The 18176-nt window shown below is 45.6% G+C and overlaps 3 protein-coding genes across 3 annotated transcripts; 1 reads left to right on the top strand and 2 right to left on the bottom strand.

The window, feature by feature from the left end:
- The first annotated feature begins 2715 nt into the window (after window positions 1–2715).
- Window positions 2716–3673, top strand: LOC125111123 (olfactory receptor 51I2). The gene has a single exon (XM_047752949.1). The coding sequence runs from the start codon at window positions 2716–2718 to the stop codon at window positions 3652–3654; it is 939 nt and encodes a 312-aa protein (XP_047608905.1). The 3' UTR covers window positions 3655–3673.
- Window positions 3674–7415: 3742 nt separating this feature from the next.
- On the bottom strand, window positions 7416–9966 carry LOC125111397 (olfactory receptor 51I2-like). Its single transcript, XM_047753343.1, has 2 exons — window positions 9012–9966; window positions 7416–7699 (listed from the first exon to the last, which is right to left on the bottom strand). The coding sequence occupies exons 1-2, from the start codon at window positions 9943–9945 to the stop codon at window positions 7416–7418; spliced, it is 1218 nt and encodes a 405-aa protein (XP_047609299.1). The 5' UTR covers window positions 9946–9966.
- A 6330-nt stretch (window positions 9967–16296) lies between these two features.
- Window positions 16297–17241, bottom strand: LOC125111661 (olfactory receptor 51I2-like). The gene has a single exon (XM_047753683.1). It carries the CDS (start codon window positions 17239–17241, stop codon window positions 16297–16299), a length of 945 nt encoding a protein of 314 aa, XP_047609639.1.
- Between the last annotated feature and the right edge of the window lie 935 nt (window positions 17242–18176).

The raw sequence follows: 18176 nt of genomic DNA, 5'->3' as shown, positions 1-18176 counted from the left end.
AGCTCTCAACGAGGGGTGCTTTTGTCCCTCGGAGGACATTGCACCATGGCTGGTCACTTAGGTTAAGACCAGTGGTGATGCTGATTATCTTACAATGAATAAGACATCTCATGACAACAAAGAATTATCCAGCAAAAAAAAATGTTAACAGCGCTGTGGTCCAGAAACTCTGCCCTAACAAAAGGTCTAAAAACGTTAGCAATTAGAGGATTTAAATAAAGATTTCTGAAGAGAAGCATTGGAAAGAGCTGTCTTCCCCCCAAAGGAAAGGGGTACAGAATACACCCCACAGGAAAGGGGTACACCCAAAGGGGTACAGAATACACCCCACTTTACCTCGAGTGAAAAAGAGACGGACCGTAAGGATTCTACTCAGGTCACATACGTCCTCTGAGATTTTGGAAGAGAGACTTAGCCGACGGGTCCCTTACTTATGCCTGGAAATCTAAACGGAGCCTCAAAAGTTACCCTGCTGTGCTAAAAGCAGGATTGAATAGGAGACTGTTGCTGTTTTGCAGGAGAGCATTGGTTGCTATACAGGACGGCTGACCATTTCCTGGATGAGCTGCATGCTGGAGAGAGCTGGTGTAACACTGCCTTAGATCCTAACCAGAAGAATGTATGATTCTACAAAGGGGTAAAGAAAGAACTAGCCTTCTCAATACATTTAAAAGGGTGAGAAAAGTAAAATTGTTACTCTCTGATTATACTTTAATTGTTGGACTAGGTCAACATGTCACATAATTCTAGGATTTTAAGAAAGCCATGAGCTCCTCTTTTATGTGCCTGCCCAAGGTCCCCAGAAGCTGTGCTGCACAGAGTAGAGAATTGCTCTGGCACGTGGCTGAGTTCTTTCTCAGCTCAAAGAGCGTGTGCTTTATTCTCAGTAGTCAGGAACGTCCTCCAGAGACCAAAACCTTCCTGATGAACCTGCATCCGCCACGTCAGCATCGCTGCTGCCCCTCCTGGGGCTTAGAGTGAGACATACAAGAGGCAGGCGCGCGTGCACGTTCGCAGAGCGCGAGAAGGATGTTTTGCTCTGTGGGTGTCTCTCAGCTGCCTGTCTTCTGGTGAGTTCTAAAACCCAGGAGGGGTGAGCTAGCTGACTGTCCTGAAGCGTGTCCCGAGCATGGGTTAAACTGGGAAAGGAGGAGGGCGAGGGGCAGAGGGAGAGCCTGGGTGGAGGTTATCAGATAGCAGCTCCTTAGGTGAGTGAGCGGAGCAGGTGCTAGAGCTGGGGTTCTTGGCCTAGCACCTCCCCTGCCAGGGAAGATCTAGCCGTTTCTCCCAGCGTGTTAATGCAGCACTTCAAGCCATTCCAGCCTCTCTGTGGCTTTGAGGTACCGAGGGGTCCCAGGTCCCCTTCCTCCTCCACTCCCATCAGACAGAACTGAGGTCATGCTTGGTTAGAAGCTGGAGAGCAAGATAAAGGGAAAACAGCAGTACCTATTTCTGGGGTTCCTCCTCCAAAAGAAGGTTCATGTCTTCCAGGTGAAAAGCCTTTGCCTGGGCATGATGGGGCAGGTGTATGCTGAAGGGCACAAAGGTCAAGAGTTAGGGTCAAATACATATTGGCATAAGGAGAAGTTTGTCAGAGACAGAAAGAGGTGTGGCTAGGTCTTGTTGCAAAGAGTATGAATGGGAACCAGTACGAAGCTGTGGTGGAAGAACAGCCATGAGTGAATGGCAATAATGTATATTTTGAGAGTACTTACGACGACATAAGGGGACGAAAGTCTGTGTTGGGGACAACGACTGCCTACAGGCTGAATGTTAGTATACAAATAGCGGATTTAGGGGAGAATTCCTAATTCTTCTGAAACCAGCCACAGCTTTGTGCCTGTGAACAAATAAATGGTTTCCTTGTTGCTTTTTTTTACAGCAACTCTGCCAGTGGAAATCAGATGTCCACAATTTCCTCCAGATCCCACTGCCCCTTCTTCTCACGGGAAAACACACATTCTGATTCAAACCAGCTCAGGGAAAGCTTTCATTAATCATTTATACCTCTGAATTAAATGATATTTTCAAGAAAAAATGAAAAACTTCCAGTAGTTTTCATGAACTCAGACTTTCAGTGTCCTTTTATAGTGACTATCTACAAATTGTAGTTAACTATTTATTTCCAGATCCTGATCTACTTTTATAATAACTGTCTATAAATTTTTGTAGTTCATCTATTTCCCTGCAAACTCCCAGAGTCCTAGAAAAAAATCCCAATCTTTTATAATAACTGTCTATAAATTGTAGTTCATCTATTTCCCTGCAAACTCCCAGTGTCCTAGAAAAAATCCCGATCTACTTTTATAATAACTGTCTATAAGTTGTAGTTCATCTATTTCCATGTCCTAGAAAAACTGTCTATGATTTAGAGTTAACACACATCCATTCAAGGATGCCCTTGAAGCAACTAAAATCGTGGGCAATATAGTTTGAACATTTTCTTTACACCCAATTGATACGTGTAATCATTTGTCAGCATCTTCCTTCTTTCATAAAACAATGGGAAATACTCGTCCAACCAGAGGTTGATGATCATAAAATATGAAGAAAAGAAATTTTCCTGTTTTCTCCCAAACCGCTGACTTCATGAATGCACCGGTTTAAACCGCAGAGATACCACCTGCCCTGTCTTTTGCTCCCTGGTTCCTTCTTCCCCAGGAAGTGTAGCCCTCAGAAATCTGACTCAGAAGACTGCTCTGGCTTCCCCCCGCCATGGGGCTGTTCAATGTCACCCACCCTGCCTTCTTCCTCCTGACCGGGATCCCTGGTCTGGAGAGCTCTCAGATCTGGCTCGCAGGACCCCTGTGTGGGATGTACGCTGTGGCTCTAGGGGGAAACGCGGTGATCCTGCAAGCTGTGCGAGTGGAGCCCAGCCTGCACGAACCCATGTACGTCTTCCTGTCCATGCTGTCCTGCAGCGACGTGGCCATGGCCCTGGCCACGCTGCCCACTGTGCTCAGAACCTTCTGCCTCAATGCCCGCACCATTGACTTTGATGCCTGCCTCATCCAGATGTTCCTCATTCATTCCTTCTCCATGATGGAGTCAGGCATTCTGCTGGCCATGAGCTTCGACCGCTACGTGGCCATTTGTGATCCCTTGCGCTATGCCGCTGTGCTCACCAGTGAAGTCATTGCTGGGATGGGTTTAGCAGTGACAGCTCGGAGCTTCATCACCCTCGTTCCTCTTCCCTTCCTCTTCAAGAGGCTGCCTATCTGTAGATCCAATGTTCTTTCTCACTCCTACTGCCTCCACCCGGACATGATGAAGCTGGCCTGTGCTGATATCGCTGTTAACAGCATCTACGGACTCTTTGTTCTTGTGTCCACCTTTGGCATGGACCTGTTATGTATCGTCCTCTCCTATGTGCTCATTCTGCGCTCGGTCATGGCCATTGCTTCTCGTGAGGAACGCCTCAGAGCCCTCAACACGTGTGTGTCACACATCTTGGCTGTCCTTGCGTTTTACGTACCCATGATCGGGGTGTCCACGGTGCACCGCTTCGGGAAGCACGCCCCACGCTACGTGCACATCCTTTTGTCTAACGTCTACCTCTTTGTGCCTCCTGTGCTCAACCCTCTCATCTACAGCGCCAAGACAAAGGAGATCCGCAGAGCTATCGCCCGCGTGTTTCACCGCATCACAATGTGACTTCCAGGTTGGGCTTTATGACCTGGTGTTTAGTGTTGCCCAGGTCGTATCTACAGTGTTGCTGTTACCACCATCTTCATCATCACCATCGTCATATCGTCGAGAATGAGAGAAGTGTGTCTACTAGGGGAAAGGTACAAGATCTAGAAGGAACCTGCAAAACTTATAAAACAAATGAGTAGTACATTTGGCAAACATCAATGCCATCCGTAGAAAGATAAATATCAGAGGCAACTGAGTGATTAGATGAGACGTCACAAAGGGGAATAAGCTAAGCTAGGGGTCATTGTCCTTGATAATAAATATTACTAACATTACTAATATAATACATAATAATAATTATGATAAATAACACAAAGTACTTGTGCCAGGCTTTGTTCTAAATTATGTTTTGCCATAATTCATTTCATCTTTATGTAGCACAGAGAAGTGAGCACATTGTTGACTGGCACAGAGAGTATGTGATTCAGAGGAGATTCAACGCTAGGCTCGCTCCGGTGTTTGTATCCAAACTTCCCAGACACTCCCTCCTTCATGGGCATTGCTATTAATGTTACGACTGCTGTCCTTGCTGTCACTACCACTGTCCATCCTCCAACAGTGATGACTTCTTCCACTTCTCAAAGTGCAAGGTGATGTACTGTCAGAACTTGCCATGAGATGTGTGAATAAATATGACCCAAGGAAAATGATGGAAGTTGATATCTGGAAGAAAATCTACATTGCTCCCTGCTTCCTTTATCTGCCCATCACTCGGTCATCCCCCAAGGAAAACACTATTTAATACCCGAACCATAGACTTCTTTTTCCATTGTACTAAGTGTGTAATTTCTCTTTCTCTTCTCATCTTGGGAGTTTACTTTTTTTTAAATGGAGGTATGACTGAGTTACAATGTCACAATTTTTAAAGGTTATTGTTATTATAAAATATTGGTCAGAAAAAATATATTGGTCATATTTCCTGTGCTATACAATGTATCCTTGTAGGTTATTTATTTTATACATAGTATTTCATGCCTCTTAATCCCCTATCTTGTCCTTCCCTCTCCCCAGTGGTAACCTTTAGTTTGTTCTACCTGCAAGTCTGTTTCTTTTTTGTTATTTTCACTAGTTTGATTAAGGAATCAAAAAAATGTGGTGTAGGTCGCAGCTGCACTCAGATTCAGTCCCTGGTCTGGGGACTTCCATATGGCACAGGTGCAGCCATTTAAAAAAAAAAAAAGAAAAGAAGAGTTTTTAATATTCTGTATCCTCAACAAATTTCTCTGTCACCTACAGTCACTGTAAACAAGCTATATGTGCACCTGCCTGGGTCACAGAGGTCCTTACCCAACTTAACCAAGACCTAGAAGGTGAGTATGTCCGTAGCACAGGAACAAGGGCCTGTCACGTTTTATGCAGGGATCCCTTATCCTACAGACCTCAGCTCAGCCCTCTAGCATTCACCTGGGGAGACACAGGCAAGGAAACAGCTCCCAGTATCGCAAGCTCTTTGTTATCAAGGATCAGACCCAATCCAGCTCCCCCACCCCCGCTGCCGTAGCAAGGCCCAGAGTAGCCACTCCATGCGTGTGGGTTAAGTGAATAAAGAAGGGATTCTCGCACAAAAGGATGAGAGAAACACCTTCATTGTTACATAGTCCTCACTCTTCTTATGCTCACGCCTTAGTGTGCTTGCGCAATTCTATAGCTGAGATTAAGTGTTCCCAAAAAAAGAAACCTAAAAAACCTGCAGTCAGGAGTACCTCCTGCAGTGCAATGGGATTGGCGGCATCTCGGGGGTGCTGGGACAGAGGTTCGATTCCAGGCCCAGCACAGTAGGTGAAGGATCTGGTGTTGCCGCTGCAGCTTCAGCCTAGGTGAAGCTGTGCCTGGATCTGATCTCTGGCTCTGGAACTCCATATGCATCCAAAAAAAAAAAAATGGAGGTCCAGCTGTGGCTCAGCAATAATGAAACCAACTAGTAACCATGAGGATGCGGGTTTGATCTCTGGCCTCACTCAGTGGGTTAAGGATCCAGCTTTGCTGTGAGCTGTGGTGTAGATCACAGACATGGCTTGGGCAGCTAGATCTGGTGTTACTGTGGCTGTGGCATAGGCCAGCAGCTGTAGCTCTGATATCACAGGTGCAGCCCTAAAAATAAAAACAAAACAAACAAAAATATGAAGTCAACAAGGCAGTTTTTAATATTCAGGTATAGAGACTGAAATATTAGGGTATGAAAACATTTTTTGAAAAGAAAAAAGATCTCCATTGTAAGTACAGGAATCTCAGGGCTATGGGTTAATCTTTCTCCTTGAGTTGTTTCCCTTTTATTTTTGCTCATAATTGCACCCGGAGTTAGCTTAGGTCGACGCGGAAAGAAGGATGACTTTCCAGGGTGATTGGAAGGAGGGTTCTCTGGCCTGAAAGGGGATAACACGGTAGCTTTTCTAGCCTTAACCCTCTAAGGCCTCTTCTTTCGTTATGGGAACAGTTCAAGTGGCACCTCTCCTTGAGGCCACTTTTGGGGCTCAGCACTGAGTCTGTTTCTGGATGTGGGGCTTCCTCCCTCTGTTTCAGCCCCACAGCCCTATAGGCCTTCCTTCCAAGTTTCCTGTAGCTGTGGCAATGCTTGGTTTCTTCCTTCCTCCGTCCTTCCTTCCTTCTTCCTGTTTCTTTGCTTTTTTTTAGGGCCACATCTGTAGCATATGGAGATTCCAAGGCGAGGGGTCGAACTGGTGCTGCAGCTGCCAGCCTGCACCACACCACAGCCACATCAACACTGGGTCTGAGCCACACCTCCAACCTACACTGCAGCTCACAGCAACTTCGGATCCTTAACCCACCGAGAGGAGCCAGGGATCAAACCCACGTCCTCATGGTTACTGGTCAGGTTCATTACCACTGAGCCATGACGGGAACACCAGTGCTTTTGTTTTGTTTGTTTGTTTTTAACTTAATTTTATTGGAATGTGGCTGCTTTACAATATTGTATTCATTCCGGGAATACAGCAAAGTGCATCAGTCTTGCATGTACATATCACTTTTTTTTCCCATATGGGTTGTCAGAGACTGTGGAGTAGATTTTCCTGTGCTGTGCAGTAGGTTCACGTTCATCACCTATTTCAGACGGCAGTGTGTCTGGGCTATTCCCACCCTCCCAATTCCTCCCTCCTCCCAGCAGTTTCTCTATAGTCTTTCCACCTGTCATGACAGCCTTCTTCCTTCCTGTGTGATCTTCATCGGGTTGATGTGGTTCCCTTCAGGCCAAGGTGACATCATTGGAGAAAAGCTTATTTGCTGAACACGTCTGAGATTTTGTGTGTGTGTGTGTGTGTGTGTCTTTTTGCCATTTCTTGGGCCGCTCCCACGGCATATGCAGGTTCCCAGGCTAGGGGTCCAATCGGAGCTGTAGCCACCAGCCCAGAGCCACAGCAAGGCGGGATCCGAGCCGCATCTGCAACCTACACCACAGCTCACGGCAACACCAGATCCTTAACCCACTGAGCAAGGGCAGGGAGCGAACCCGCAACCTCATGGTTCCTAGTCGGATTCGTTAACCACTGCGCCACGACGGGAACCCCTGAGCATGTCTGAGATTTTTAAATGCCTGAGACCACCCTTGCCCTGCGTGGTCCTCTCAAGGGCATGAGTACTTAGACCATGTCAAGACTGGTCCCAGTTTCACCAGTCCGTCTTGAAGCCATCTGCCCAGGTTTCTGCTCATAGTACAGTCCTCCCTACTGGGACTGTGTTGGACTTTTTTTTTTTTTTGGTTTTCATTTCACGTTGGAGTAAAGGTTTTTAGTCCCTTTCACCGCACTGACCCCACCACACAGTTCCTCATCTCGTGGTATGGCCACACTCACTTTTTCAAGGATTTCGCTGTCACCTAACCTCGTTGAGTGTGTTGGCTCTGTGTTTTTATCTGTTTTGTCGCTTTGTTGTGGCTGGTGAATTTGACATGCAGGGGGTCCTGGAGGGACATTGGGTCTGTATGATCTTTCGGCCGTCATCACATCACCCAGTTCCTCTGGCTTTATTTTAGAAGGTATTTCATGGTCTTATAAGGAAAAAAACATGCAAAGGAATGCTCCTTTTCAAAAAAAAAAATATTTTTAAAAAGGTAATGTTTTGCCCTAGTGTCTGCCTACCTCATCATCTACCGGCATCGAATGAAGCCATGGCCCGTCCCCTGCCAGGGAATGTCTTTACATCTTGTGTTCACCTCTGCCAAAAGTCTGCAAGCTCGAGTGCTCCAGGGTGCACAGGCTTTGCATAAATTTGCAGAGGCTTCCTCTGCCTTCGTGGCTATTACTCTCCAGGGATTTTGCTCTGTGAATTTCCCGGTATCCTTCCGCTGTCTGTCCTCTGCCCTAGCACGTGATGAAGTCTCCGAGCTTGGTGCCGAGTACAAGCCATCAAAGTCCATATCCCCGCAGGGGGTGAGCCAGACTGCTTGTGCTGTTGAGACAGGCTTACCTGTCCGTCCATCACGGGTCTCTTATCCTTCCGCAGAGAGTACTCACTGGCTCCCTAGAAGAACACTGATCCTTCCCCCAGTCATGCCCGAGGGATGGCAGCATATGATTTGTTTCCCCCACTAACCCTTTTCCTGCTTTTAAACTTCTGAATTTCAGGCCTTACATGGTTTATATTGCAATGTCAAGATGGCAAGCATGCATGTTCTGTTTTGTAAGTTTCAAGAATATTCTTACTTATTTCAAAATTGTAAAGTTGGCCATGGCTCTTGTGTCTTTATATTTTGAAGCTAAAGAAATACTAAAAAAGCTATTATTCTTACAAAAAAGTTTGGGTGATACCTATGATCTTGAGTAACATAACCCCCAGTTATAACACAGTTTATATGTATGCATTAGTTTTTGTCTGTTTTTGAGATGTACTAAAAGATAGGTGTGCCCACTGTGGCACAGTGGGTTAATGATCCAGCTTGTCTCTGTGGAGGCACCAGTTTGATCTTCAGCCCAATGCAGTGTGTTAAGGATCAGGCGTTGCTGCACCTGTGGCTAAGATTCAACCCGTGATCCTGGGAACTTCCATATGCCAGGGAGGGAGCCAAAAGAAAAAAAAAAAAAAGAGTATGTATGATACTAGTAGATTGGGACAAATAAAAGGGTTTGGTTAAAAACTCACTTCTTTATTGAGTCCAAGAGAAGTCCTTTTGGCAACCTGTGCTTTTGTTAGGGCAGCTTGATATTTTAAGTTATGGATTACAGCCAGGCTACACCATACAGCTAACAGTAGGTACCCAATTGTAGGTCCATGTATAGAAGATTAACACCGTCCAACAGACAAGCTTAGAAGCCCAAACATCAGCAATAACAACAAACTCTCTCTGTCTGATTAGTGCTTACGTCCCAGTAACATCTTGTGTAGCCTCTTACGAATCTCCTTAGTCCTAACAGAATAGATGATGGGGTTGAGCACTGGAGGCACAAAGAGATATACCAGGGACATGAACTTGTGTATAGACTCAGGGGCGTGCTTCCCAAACCGATGGACCATGGACACACTGACCATGGGGACATAGAAAATGAGCACAGCGCAGACGTGAGACACACATGTGTGGAAGGTCTTAAGCCTCTCCTCCTGGGAGGCAATGGCCAGCACGGAGCGCAGTATGAGTGCGTAGGAGAGGAGGATGAGCACAGCGTCCACGCCAAAGGCAGAGATGACAATGAACAGGCCATACATACTGTTGATGGTGGTGTCTCCACAGGGCAGGCGGATCAGATCTGGGTGCAAGCAGTAGGAGTGGGTCAACACGGTGTCTTTACAGAAGGGCAGCCTCTTCAGAAGGAAAGGCAGCGGGAAGACCATGCAGAAGCTGCGGAGGGTGATGGATATGCCCACGTGAGCCACGCGGGTATCAGTGAGCACCGCGGAATAATGCAGGGGGTTACAGATGGCCACACAGCGGTCAAAACTCATGGCCAGCAGGACCCCAGACCCTGTCCAGGAGAAAAAGTGGATGAAGAACATCTGGGTCAGGCAGGCATCCAAGGCAGCCTCTGGTGCATGAAAGCACAAGGTAGCCAGGACCGTGGGCAGAGTAGACAAGGACACACCCAGGTCATTGACGGACAACACAGACAGGAAGTAGTACATTGGCTGGTGCAAGCTCTGCTCCTCCTTTACGATGAAGAGGATGAGGACGTTGCCCAGGATGGAGACAGCATAGAGCAGCAAGAGGAGGGCCGCTACCCAGTGCTCCAGTCCCTCCATCTCTGGGAAGCCCGTTAGTGTGAAGCTGGCCATGCCCGTGATGTTAGTGCCACAACTTCCCATGAGGGTCCCCGAGGAACTTTGGTGGAAATACAACCAGAATGAAGTGAGGCCAGACAGTTAAAGGAGTGGTCACTGTCCAGGACAGAAGGAACAAGTCTCCTTAGACGTCTACCAAGGATCAAGAAGGATTAGAAAAGAGCAGGTTAGGAGTCACTGATTACACCTCAAGCTTCTGCAGTCTGATCATGTCTATAGATGGGTCACAGGCTCCAATTCCTTCCCCACAAAATCCTCTGACTTTCTTTTTTGGACATTTTATCTTATTCTTCCTGGCTTGTTATTCTTTGCAGAAATACTCAATTTTGTCTCTAATAGCATAAAATGATTCTGCCCTTTCTACCCATTCTAGCCACCACCTTTTTCACAAAATGAGGTACAGGATGCCCTCCATGAGTTCTTTCCTTAATACGCCTCACTGGCTAACAGCCCCGCGTGTGCAAGGGATGCCGTTTTTGGTCCGACTCTGAACTGTGTTCTCTCTTGCCTGCACTCAAGCATCATCCCAGCTCCTCATCTTCTCTTTGTTGCATGAGTTCCTCACTTTTTCACCAAGGGTCCAGCATCTCATGCTCCTCCACTCCTAATTGCTCTTGGTTTTTCTCTTGTGTGTTCACGTGTTTTTCCTCTCTTTAAAGATTCTCAAACTGTGCTATACGTTAGATTCACGTGAAGAGTTTTCCAAAACTCTTTTGCCTGGACCAGCTTCATACCAATTAAATGTCCGGTAGTAATGTCAAGAATCAGTTTTTGTCTTTTTTTGCTTTTACTGCCCAGCTAATTCCAATAGGCAGCCAAGTTCAAGAATCAAGGGTTTGAATCATTCATATCAGTGTCACATGTCCCACCCCACACCAGCTTCTTTACTGAGAATAAACTTCAGGATCTACTATGGTAGAAAACAAACAATAACAACAAAAAAAAAATCTTTATTGTCCTCACACAGTTAGTAGTCACTCATTTATCTACTCTTTCATAAGCTGTCTTCACAATTATTTTGTACTCACAGTGTCCTTCTTATCTCTTCTGTGTGTGTGTGTCAGTCATCCCGAATTTCTGTCTCTGGTTGGGACTCCTCCTCTAGTTCTAGAATCAAGCACTCACTCCCTACTGGGCTATCAAATGTAATAGCCCAGTAGTATCTCTTTTTTTTATAGGATGATTTTTATTTTTTCCATTATAGCTGGTTTACACTGTTCTGTCATTTTTCTCCTATACAACAAGGTGACCCAGTTACACATACATGTATACATTCTTTCTTCTCACATTTTCATGCTCCATCGTAAGTGACCAGACAGAGTTCCCAGGGCTACACAGCAGGATCTCATTGCGAATCCATTCCAAAGGCAATAGTCTGCATCTATTAACTCCAAGCTCCCAATCCACCCCACTCTCTCCCCCTCCCCCTCCTTAGTAATTTTTAAAATTTCAGCTTTAGCATATTCCGGCAACGAATTTAGTTTACTTCTTTATACCTTATTTTTACAGCTACAGTATAGAAATAAAACCTTTAAAATTCACATTCAGGATTCCTGTGCAAGATAGGTACTGAATACATGGCAACCAAGAAAGGGGCGGTGAAGAGGGGGCACTTTGGGGCAGCAGTCCTCTTTCCATACCACTGTACCACTGTCAGCTTCCCAGCCAAAGCCGCCACGTGTCCACTTCCCAGTGAGACTCCTAGAGGAGGAGTGAATCACACCACAGCATTCACACCGAACAAACACTTCAGGGTTTCAGGCATAGAGGCAAGCAGTACAGAGAAGCTCTCTAAGATCAGCTCCCAGACACACTCTTCTCCTTCGGATATGGTACCTTAATCACTGTAGGATTTGGGTGCTATGGATGTGGTTCCTAAAGCCCTCTGTGAGGTCAGGGCTGAAGTCCCAACTTACCTCCATAGGGCAGCTCTAGGAATGAGAGGAGAGGAAGGGTCTCCTAGGGAGAAACACGAAGGACCCTGCCCACAACCTCCCAGCCAGCCTCCCTGCCCGGAGCTATAAAGCTACCTCTTGATGGTCCCCTGGGCTCAGGAAGTCCTGGGGCTTAGAGAGGTGGCTGGGCAGCAGGGAACGTGAGAAATCTCTAGTGGAGGGCGCCTCAGAAATGCTCTGGTGTTTCTCCCACCTATGGGCTTCAAAGAAATTGAGTTCTACCTGTGTTGTCTTTCATTTTATAGATGAGGAATTCAAAGAACCCACTCAGTTAGTCAAAAACAGCTGGATTGCATCCCAGACCCTCTGACTCTCACTGATTCCTAAATTAGGGGTCTTTCTACTAATTAGGTCACAACCCAAATAGATTTCAAGGAACAAAATTAACATAATCGCAGTAGTTGTGGTCAGCAAATAGAGTGACCATCCTAGCTTGCGTGGAGCTGTGCTGGTTTTAGCACTAAAGATCCTGCACTGGGGACAACCCCTCTGAGGCTGCAGACTGGGGCAGTCTGCCACCCTTTGTCCAGATCTGGGTTCAAAACCGCCGCTTTCCCTGTTTGAGTGCATGTCCTTTAGAAAATTACTTAGTTTGCTCAAGTTCCAAATTCCTCATTTGTGAAATTGGAGCACCAAGTGCCTATAGATTCAACTGACTGTGAAACTAAATGCTACGTGATAAGCAATTATGAAACAGGAACTATTACAATGACTTGCCAATCTCCCATCAGTCGGAAAAGAATTTCAGAAGATGAGACAGGGGCTCTCGAGTTGTGAGGCAGGCTGAATTCCAAGACGCTAGTTCAAAGTCAAAATTAGGAGAGTCTTCGGACCATCTTGTGTCATATCCAAACTTCTATGATAAAAAAATTCACTTTAAAGGGTAAGAGGCTTGCTGACATCCACAGCGAAAGCATATATAAAGTCAGGACTTGAACACAATTTCCAGACTCAGGCCCCAAATCCTGTCTCCATTGCTCACGTGAGGAGGAACGCCAAAAGTCTTCAGAATTTATTGTCTCCGAAGGCCTTTGTTAGTGTCTGTCGTGGTGTCTGCGTGTGTGTGACACTGTGTGTATGAGGACAGAGCAAGAACATCAAAGAAAAGTACCTCTAATTATTTAGAAATGAAAAAAAACTAGTTCTGTCTTTTCCCAATTAATCGATAAATCAGTCAAAAATGATACCTTTATAAACAATGATTACCAGACATTTCAAACTTGACTAACTTAACCTAATTAAAACATGGGATATGAAAAACAGTTTCCACTAATTGACCATCTACTACATGCCATAGTCTTACTAGAATCCTTGTATACCTTATTTATCCTTTTATTAAATTAGTATTAATATAAAATTAATACCAGTTACTTAATAGTCACAGAATCCTTATCAATTACATTTTTGTCTTCTTTTTATAAATGAGATATCTGAGATTCAGGGAGTTTATGACACTTGCCAAAACCGTAAAATTATGGGTGAAACCAAGATTCCAATCTGGATGGAAAAGCCACATTTATAAATAAATATACTCTACATGCATGCCTGAAGACAATCTCCAACTAGAAGTAGAAGATTAAAGCAGAGAAAAAAGGGGCTTGAAGGGCAGCATCCATCAAGCCGCTGTAAGGAGAAGACAGGACTGGCCCGCTAAGGACCGGGGACTAATGGGTTTCTGTTGAGGATCGGGTGAAGGGAACCGCCTATCAGAATTTAGGACACGAAGCTTTTGAATTTTATGATTATGCCCCTTCTCTTATTCTTTGTTCACCTCAAATTAATTATGGTATCTCCCACCAGGTAGGATGTGCTAGCTGAGCTGCAAAGCTGATTTCTGCCCGTGTAATAATTCTGTTTGTCATTGTTCCCTGACAGCGCGATGCATCCGTGTCATTGTCGTGGTTAGTGCAGGTTCATCCCTCAGGGGCAGAACCGCAGAGAGGAGCCGAAGCACCGCAATGAAGAAGATGTGCCCTCTCTGCTCTCACAGCCGTCAGGACGATAGACTAAACCCGTACGTGCTTGTGCTCATTGTCTTCAGAGACGTTCAGAGCATCGCGACTAAGAACCTTTCGGAAGGATGGTTCAGATTGAGTCCTGAAGGATGAATTAGAAACGTTCAGGCAGGCGTTCCCATCGTGGTGCAGCAGAAACGAATTCGACTTGGAACCATGAGGTTGCGCGTTTGATCCCTGGCCTTGCTCAGCAGGTTAAGGATCCAGCATTGCTATGAGCTGAGGTGAAGGTCACAGATGTGGCTTAGATCCAGCGCTACGTAGGCCAGCAGCTATAGCTCTGATTTGACCCCTAGCTTGGGAACCTCCATATGCCGTGGGTATGGCCCTAAAAGCAAAAGAAAAAAAAAATGTTCAGGCAGCTCATTAAATACATGTTGGACTTAGAAATGCTACTTGCCGAAATATGATCTCCTAAATGTTTAATTGGCTTCTTTCCACTCTGCATTACTTACTCGCTAGTCAGAATATCCACATGTCAACCTTAGATAATTACAGCAAAGTCTTAACCGATTTCCCTACCATTATTCAGCCCTTTTCCAATGCACTTTCCAAATTACAGAACGATGTTAAGTAAAATTCCATCGTATCATTTCCATTCCCATAATGATAAACGTCCAGCCTTGCTGGACGACCCAGTGTGGCATAACCAACGCCCTCCTTTCAAACTTGGTCTTGAGCCATTTTCCCTTTGCTCCCCCTGTTGTCACCACAATGAGCTTTCAGGTCCTTGCACATGCAAAGTTTATTCCTTCCTCATGGCCTTCAGGAGTGCTGCTTCCCCAATCATAGAGCTTTTCTCCAAACACCTTCTCTTCCTCTGTCTGGATCTTGGTTTAAATTATCCCGTGGAAGATTCTCCTAACCTCCTAGCCTAACAAATGTTTATAGTACATTCTCCATTGATCTTATCTAGTCCCCTGCAGAGTGGTGATTAAGTGATTTAATGTAAACAATTATCTATCTATTCCTGCGTGAATACATAAGACCCATGAAAGATGATTCTGGGCTGTCTTATTTTTTTAATGTACTCAAAGCACCCAGCACAGCATTTAGCAAATAGTTAACACACAGCTAATATTTTTACCATCACTACATCATTAGCACAACACCATCAGCCTTTTTTCCCTAAAGTTCTGCAAAACGGATTACCCTGCTCTTTAGAGAATCACAGGTTAAAGAACATATTCCAGGCACACACGACTCCAACTTTTTTGGTCAATGTGTCTAGATACCTATCAGCTCCATAGTGCTGTTTTGCAAAAGGGCCCACGCTTGGGTCATGACATAATTTTTTTTAAAACAAGACCGTTCCAACCTAAACCATCTTTTCATTTTGGAATAGAATTTTGTAAAGTATCTGATGCACTTTTCTCCCTTAATTAATCCAAACCACTGTTCCCTCCGGAAATCTGTGGCCCCATGGGCTGTGTTAGTTGCCCCTTTTTGGGGCTACCACACACAGTAATTATGGTATCTTATCTCCCCAGATTGCATCTATTCCCCCCATGAAGACAAACAGGTATATGAGAAAATGCTCAATGTCCCCAGTCATCAGGGAAATGCCTGTGGAAACCACAATGGGAGATTACCTCACACCTGTCAAGAGGGCTATTTTCCAAAAAAAAACAGAAGGCAACAAGGAGGTGAGGCCGTTGAGACGTTCAGACCCGCGCACTCTGCGAGTGGAAACGCAGGAATGATGCGTCGACTTTTGAAAACAGTGGGGAGAGTCCACAAAGATTTAAGCAGGAACTATCTTTGACATAACCTTAGGGAAAAGAATCATTTAGCCATTATGATTGGGTTCTCATGGTAGGAAGCAATTTCCTCTATGATAATTCGCTTCAAACAAGGATAACTGGAAGCAATTGTGACAAAAGGACTGACTCATTTTAATGATGTAAATTTTTGGATTAATAGTAAAAGGAAATTAGGAGTTCCCATTGTAGCTCAGTGGTTAACCAACTGGACTAGTAACCATGTGGACAAGCATTTGATCCCTGGCCTCGCTCAGTGGGTTAAGGATCCAGCATTGCTGTGAGCTATGGTGTAGGTCACAGACGCCACTCAGATCTGACCTTGCTGTGGCTGTGGTGTAGGCGTGCGGCTACAGCTCCAATTGGACTCCTAGCCTGGGATCCACATGCTGTGGCTTTGCCCCTAAAAATACTCCCCCAAAAGAGGAAATTGTTCAATTCCTTTTTTTAAAAATTATGACCCAGTATACCCTGCCAAAACCTCCTGGCTCATGCCAGGGTGTACACGTGGTAGTAGAAATCCTAAGAGTAGACTCGTTCCCAAAGGGCAGTTTAAAAAGTCTTGCCAAACAGGTCTTGAAAACCCCCATCTGTGGAGTAACAGTAAACATCCTTTGAGTGTGGGCCTTTCCATCCGTCTCCTGCTTAAAACTTGGTTCCCGCCAGCATTCTGCACAGCCTCTGGCGGATCTCTTTGGTTTTGATGGAATAGATGACAGGGTTGAGCATCGGAGGCACAAAGAGATACACCAGGGACAGGAGTGTGTGCAGGTGCGGCGGGGCGTGCCTCCCGTAGCGAGCGGCCATGGACACCCCAACCATGGGCACATAGAAGATGAGCACCGCACACGTGTGTGACACACACGTGTGCAGCATCTTTAGCCGTCCCTCCCGGGATGCGATGGCGAGTACCGAGCGCACTATGAGCGCGTAAGAGAGGAGAATGAGTGCAGGGTCCAGGCCAAAGGTGGAGATGACAATGAAGAGACCAAAGCGATTATTGATGGTGATGTCACCGCAGGGAAGACGGATCAGATCCGGATGCAGGCAGTAGGCATGGGACAATATGTTGGCCTTGCAGAAGGGCAACCTCTTCAGCAGGAAAGGCAGTGGGAAAACCAGGCAGAAGCTGCGGATGAAGGCAGACACGCCCATGCGTACAATACGGCCATCAGAGAGCACAGTGGCGTAGTGCAGTGGCTTGCAGATGGCCACGTAGCGGTCAAAGCTCATGACCAGCAGAATCCCAGACTCCATGAAGGAGAAGAGGTGGATGAAGAACATCTGAGCCATGCAGGCATCAAAGCTGATTTCCCTGAAGTGGAAGCAAAATGTGGCCAGCACCGTGGGCAGCGTGGAGAAAGACACGCCTAGATCGTTAACTGAGAGCAGGGACAGGAAGTAGTACATAGGCTGGTGCAAGCTCTGCTCCTCCTTGATAATGAATAGGATGAGGGCATTGCCCACGATGGAGACCGCGTACAAGGTACCAAGGAGCAGAAACAGCCAGTCTTGGGAGGTCTCCAGCCCCGGGAGCCCTGTCAGGATGAAAGTTGGCCACTCTGAGCTGTTGTGAGGGTTACCGCCCATGCTGGGAAAAATACTTAGGTTGAAGGACCACTATCCTGTAGAAAAGACAAATATGCAGCTTATTCAGGACCTGGAGCTGATATTTTAAGACTCTCACCTGCCGTCCAGCCTAATCAGTTTGGTTCACCTTGACTCTTCTTCCCGTTTCCTGAGCAGTCCACTTCTTCCTCAAGCCATCAACGTTTCCTCTGTCCACTCTCTCTTACCGACCACTTGCTACCTTATTATGACTCCCCAGCTCTCTTCCTCCTATATAACCTCTCGGTTCTTCATTCTTCCATCCATTCATCAGACATACAATGGATGGACAGAAACATCCATCCAGAGATAACCTTCCAGACAGTCAAGATGCACTGGACTCCCATATTTCCACCCAACTTTTTGTTCTTCTATCCGTGGATCTTATGGTGTTTTCTCCATGAATAACTTCATTTACTCAAAGTCCCTTCTTAATAATTTCTTGCAGAACTGAATAGCACCTAGCTGCTGAAAGCTACAATATTACAGTTCATTTTTTTAAATTTTTTATATAATGATTTTTATTTTTTTCCATTAGAGCTGGTTTATAGGGTTCTGTCAATTTTCTACTGTACTGCGGGGAGACCCAGTGACACATCCCTGTATACATTCTTCTTTCTCACATTATCACGCTCCATCATAAGTGACCAGACAGAAAGCTACAATATTAATAATCATTTCTCTGTACTGTGGAATTGGCTCTTCTCTGGGTTCTCCATTTCTTTGAATAATATTATCATTATGCCTGAGACTAAGATTCAAAATCCAAACATCACTTTGACGCTGTCTTTCCTCACCTACATTAAATGGGATAGGAACCAATGAAAATACTGACCCCTAAGTGCCTCTGCCAACACCTTTCTCTGTTTCCTTCCACCTGTAGTCTCACACTTCGGATCCAAGAAATCACATCCTTG

Source organism: Phacochoerus africanus, chromosome 11 (genome assembly GCF_016906955.1).
Source record: "Phacochoerus africanus isolate WHEZ1 chromosome 11, ROS_Pafr_v1, whole genome shotgun sequence".
Lineage (NCBI taxonomy): Eukaryota > Metazoa > Chordata > Mammalia > Artiodactyla > Suidae > Phacochoerus > Phacochoerus africanus.
The sequence above is the reverse complement of the archived record's forward strand: the minus strand, read 5'-3'. Positions and strand labels throughout refer to the sequence as shown.

Bases quoted from the DNA above. Each gene is read 5' to 3' on its own strand.
- LOC125111123 (XM_047752949.1), top strand. From the start codon at position 2,716: ATGGGGCTGTTCAATGTCACCCACCCTGCCTTCTTCCTCCTGACCGGG.
- LOC125111397 (XM_047753343.1), bottom strand. From the start codon at position 9,945: ATGGGAAGTTGTGGCACTAACATCACGGGCATGGCCAGCTTCACACTA. The intron at 7,700-9,011 runs GTAAGCACTAAT...TTTCCTTATAAG, and splicing joins ACACAAGATGTTACTGGGAC to ACCATGAAATACCTTCTAAA.
- LOC125111661 (XM_047753683.1), bottom strand. From the start codon at position 17,241: ATGGGCGGTAACCCTCACAACAGCTCAGAGTGGCCAACTTTCATCCTG.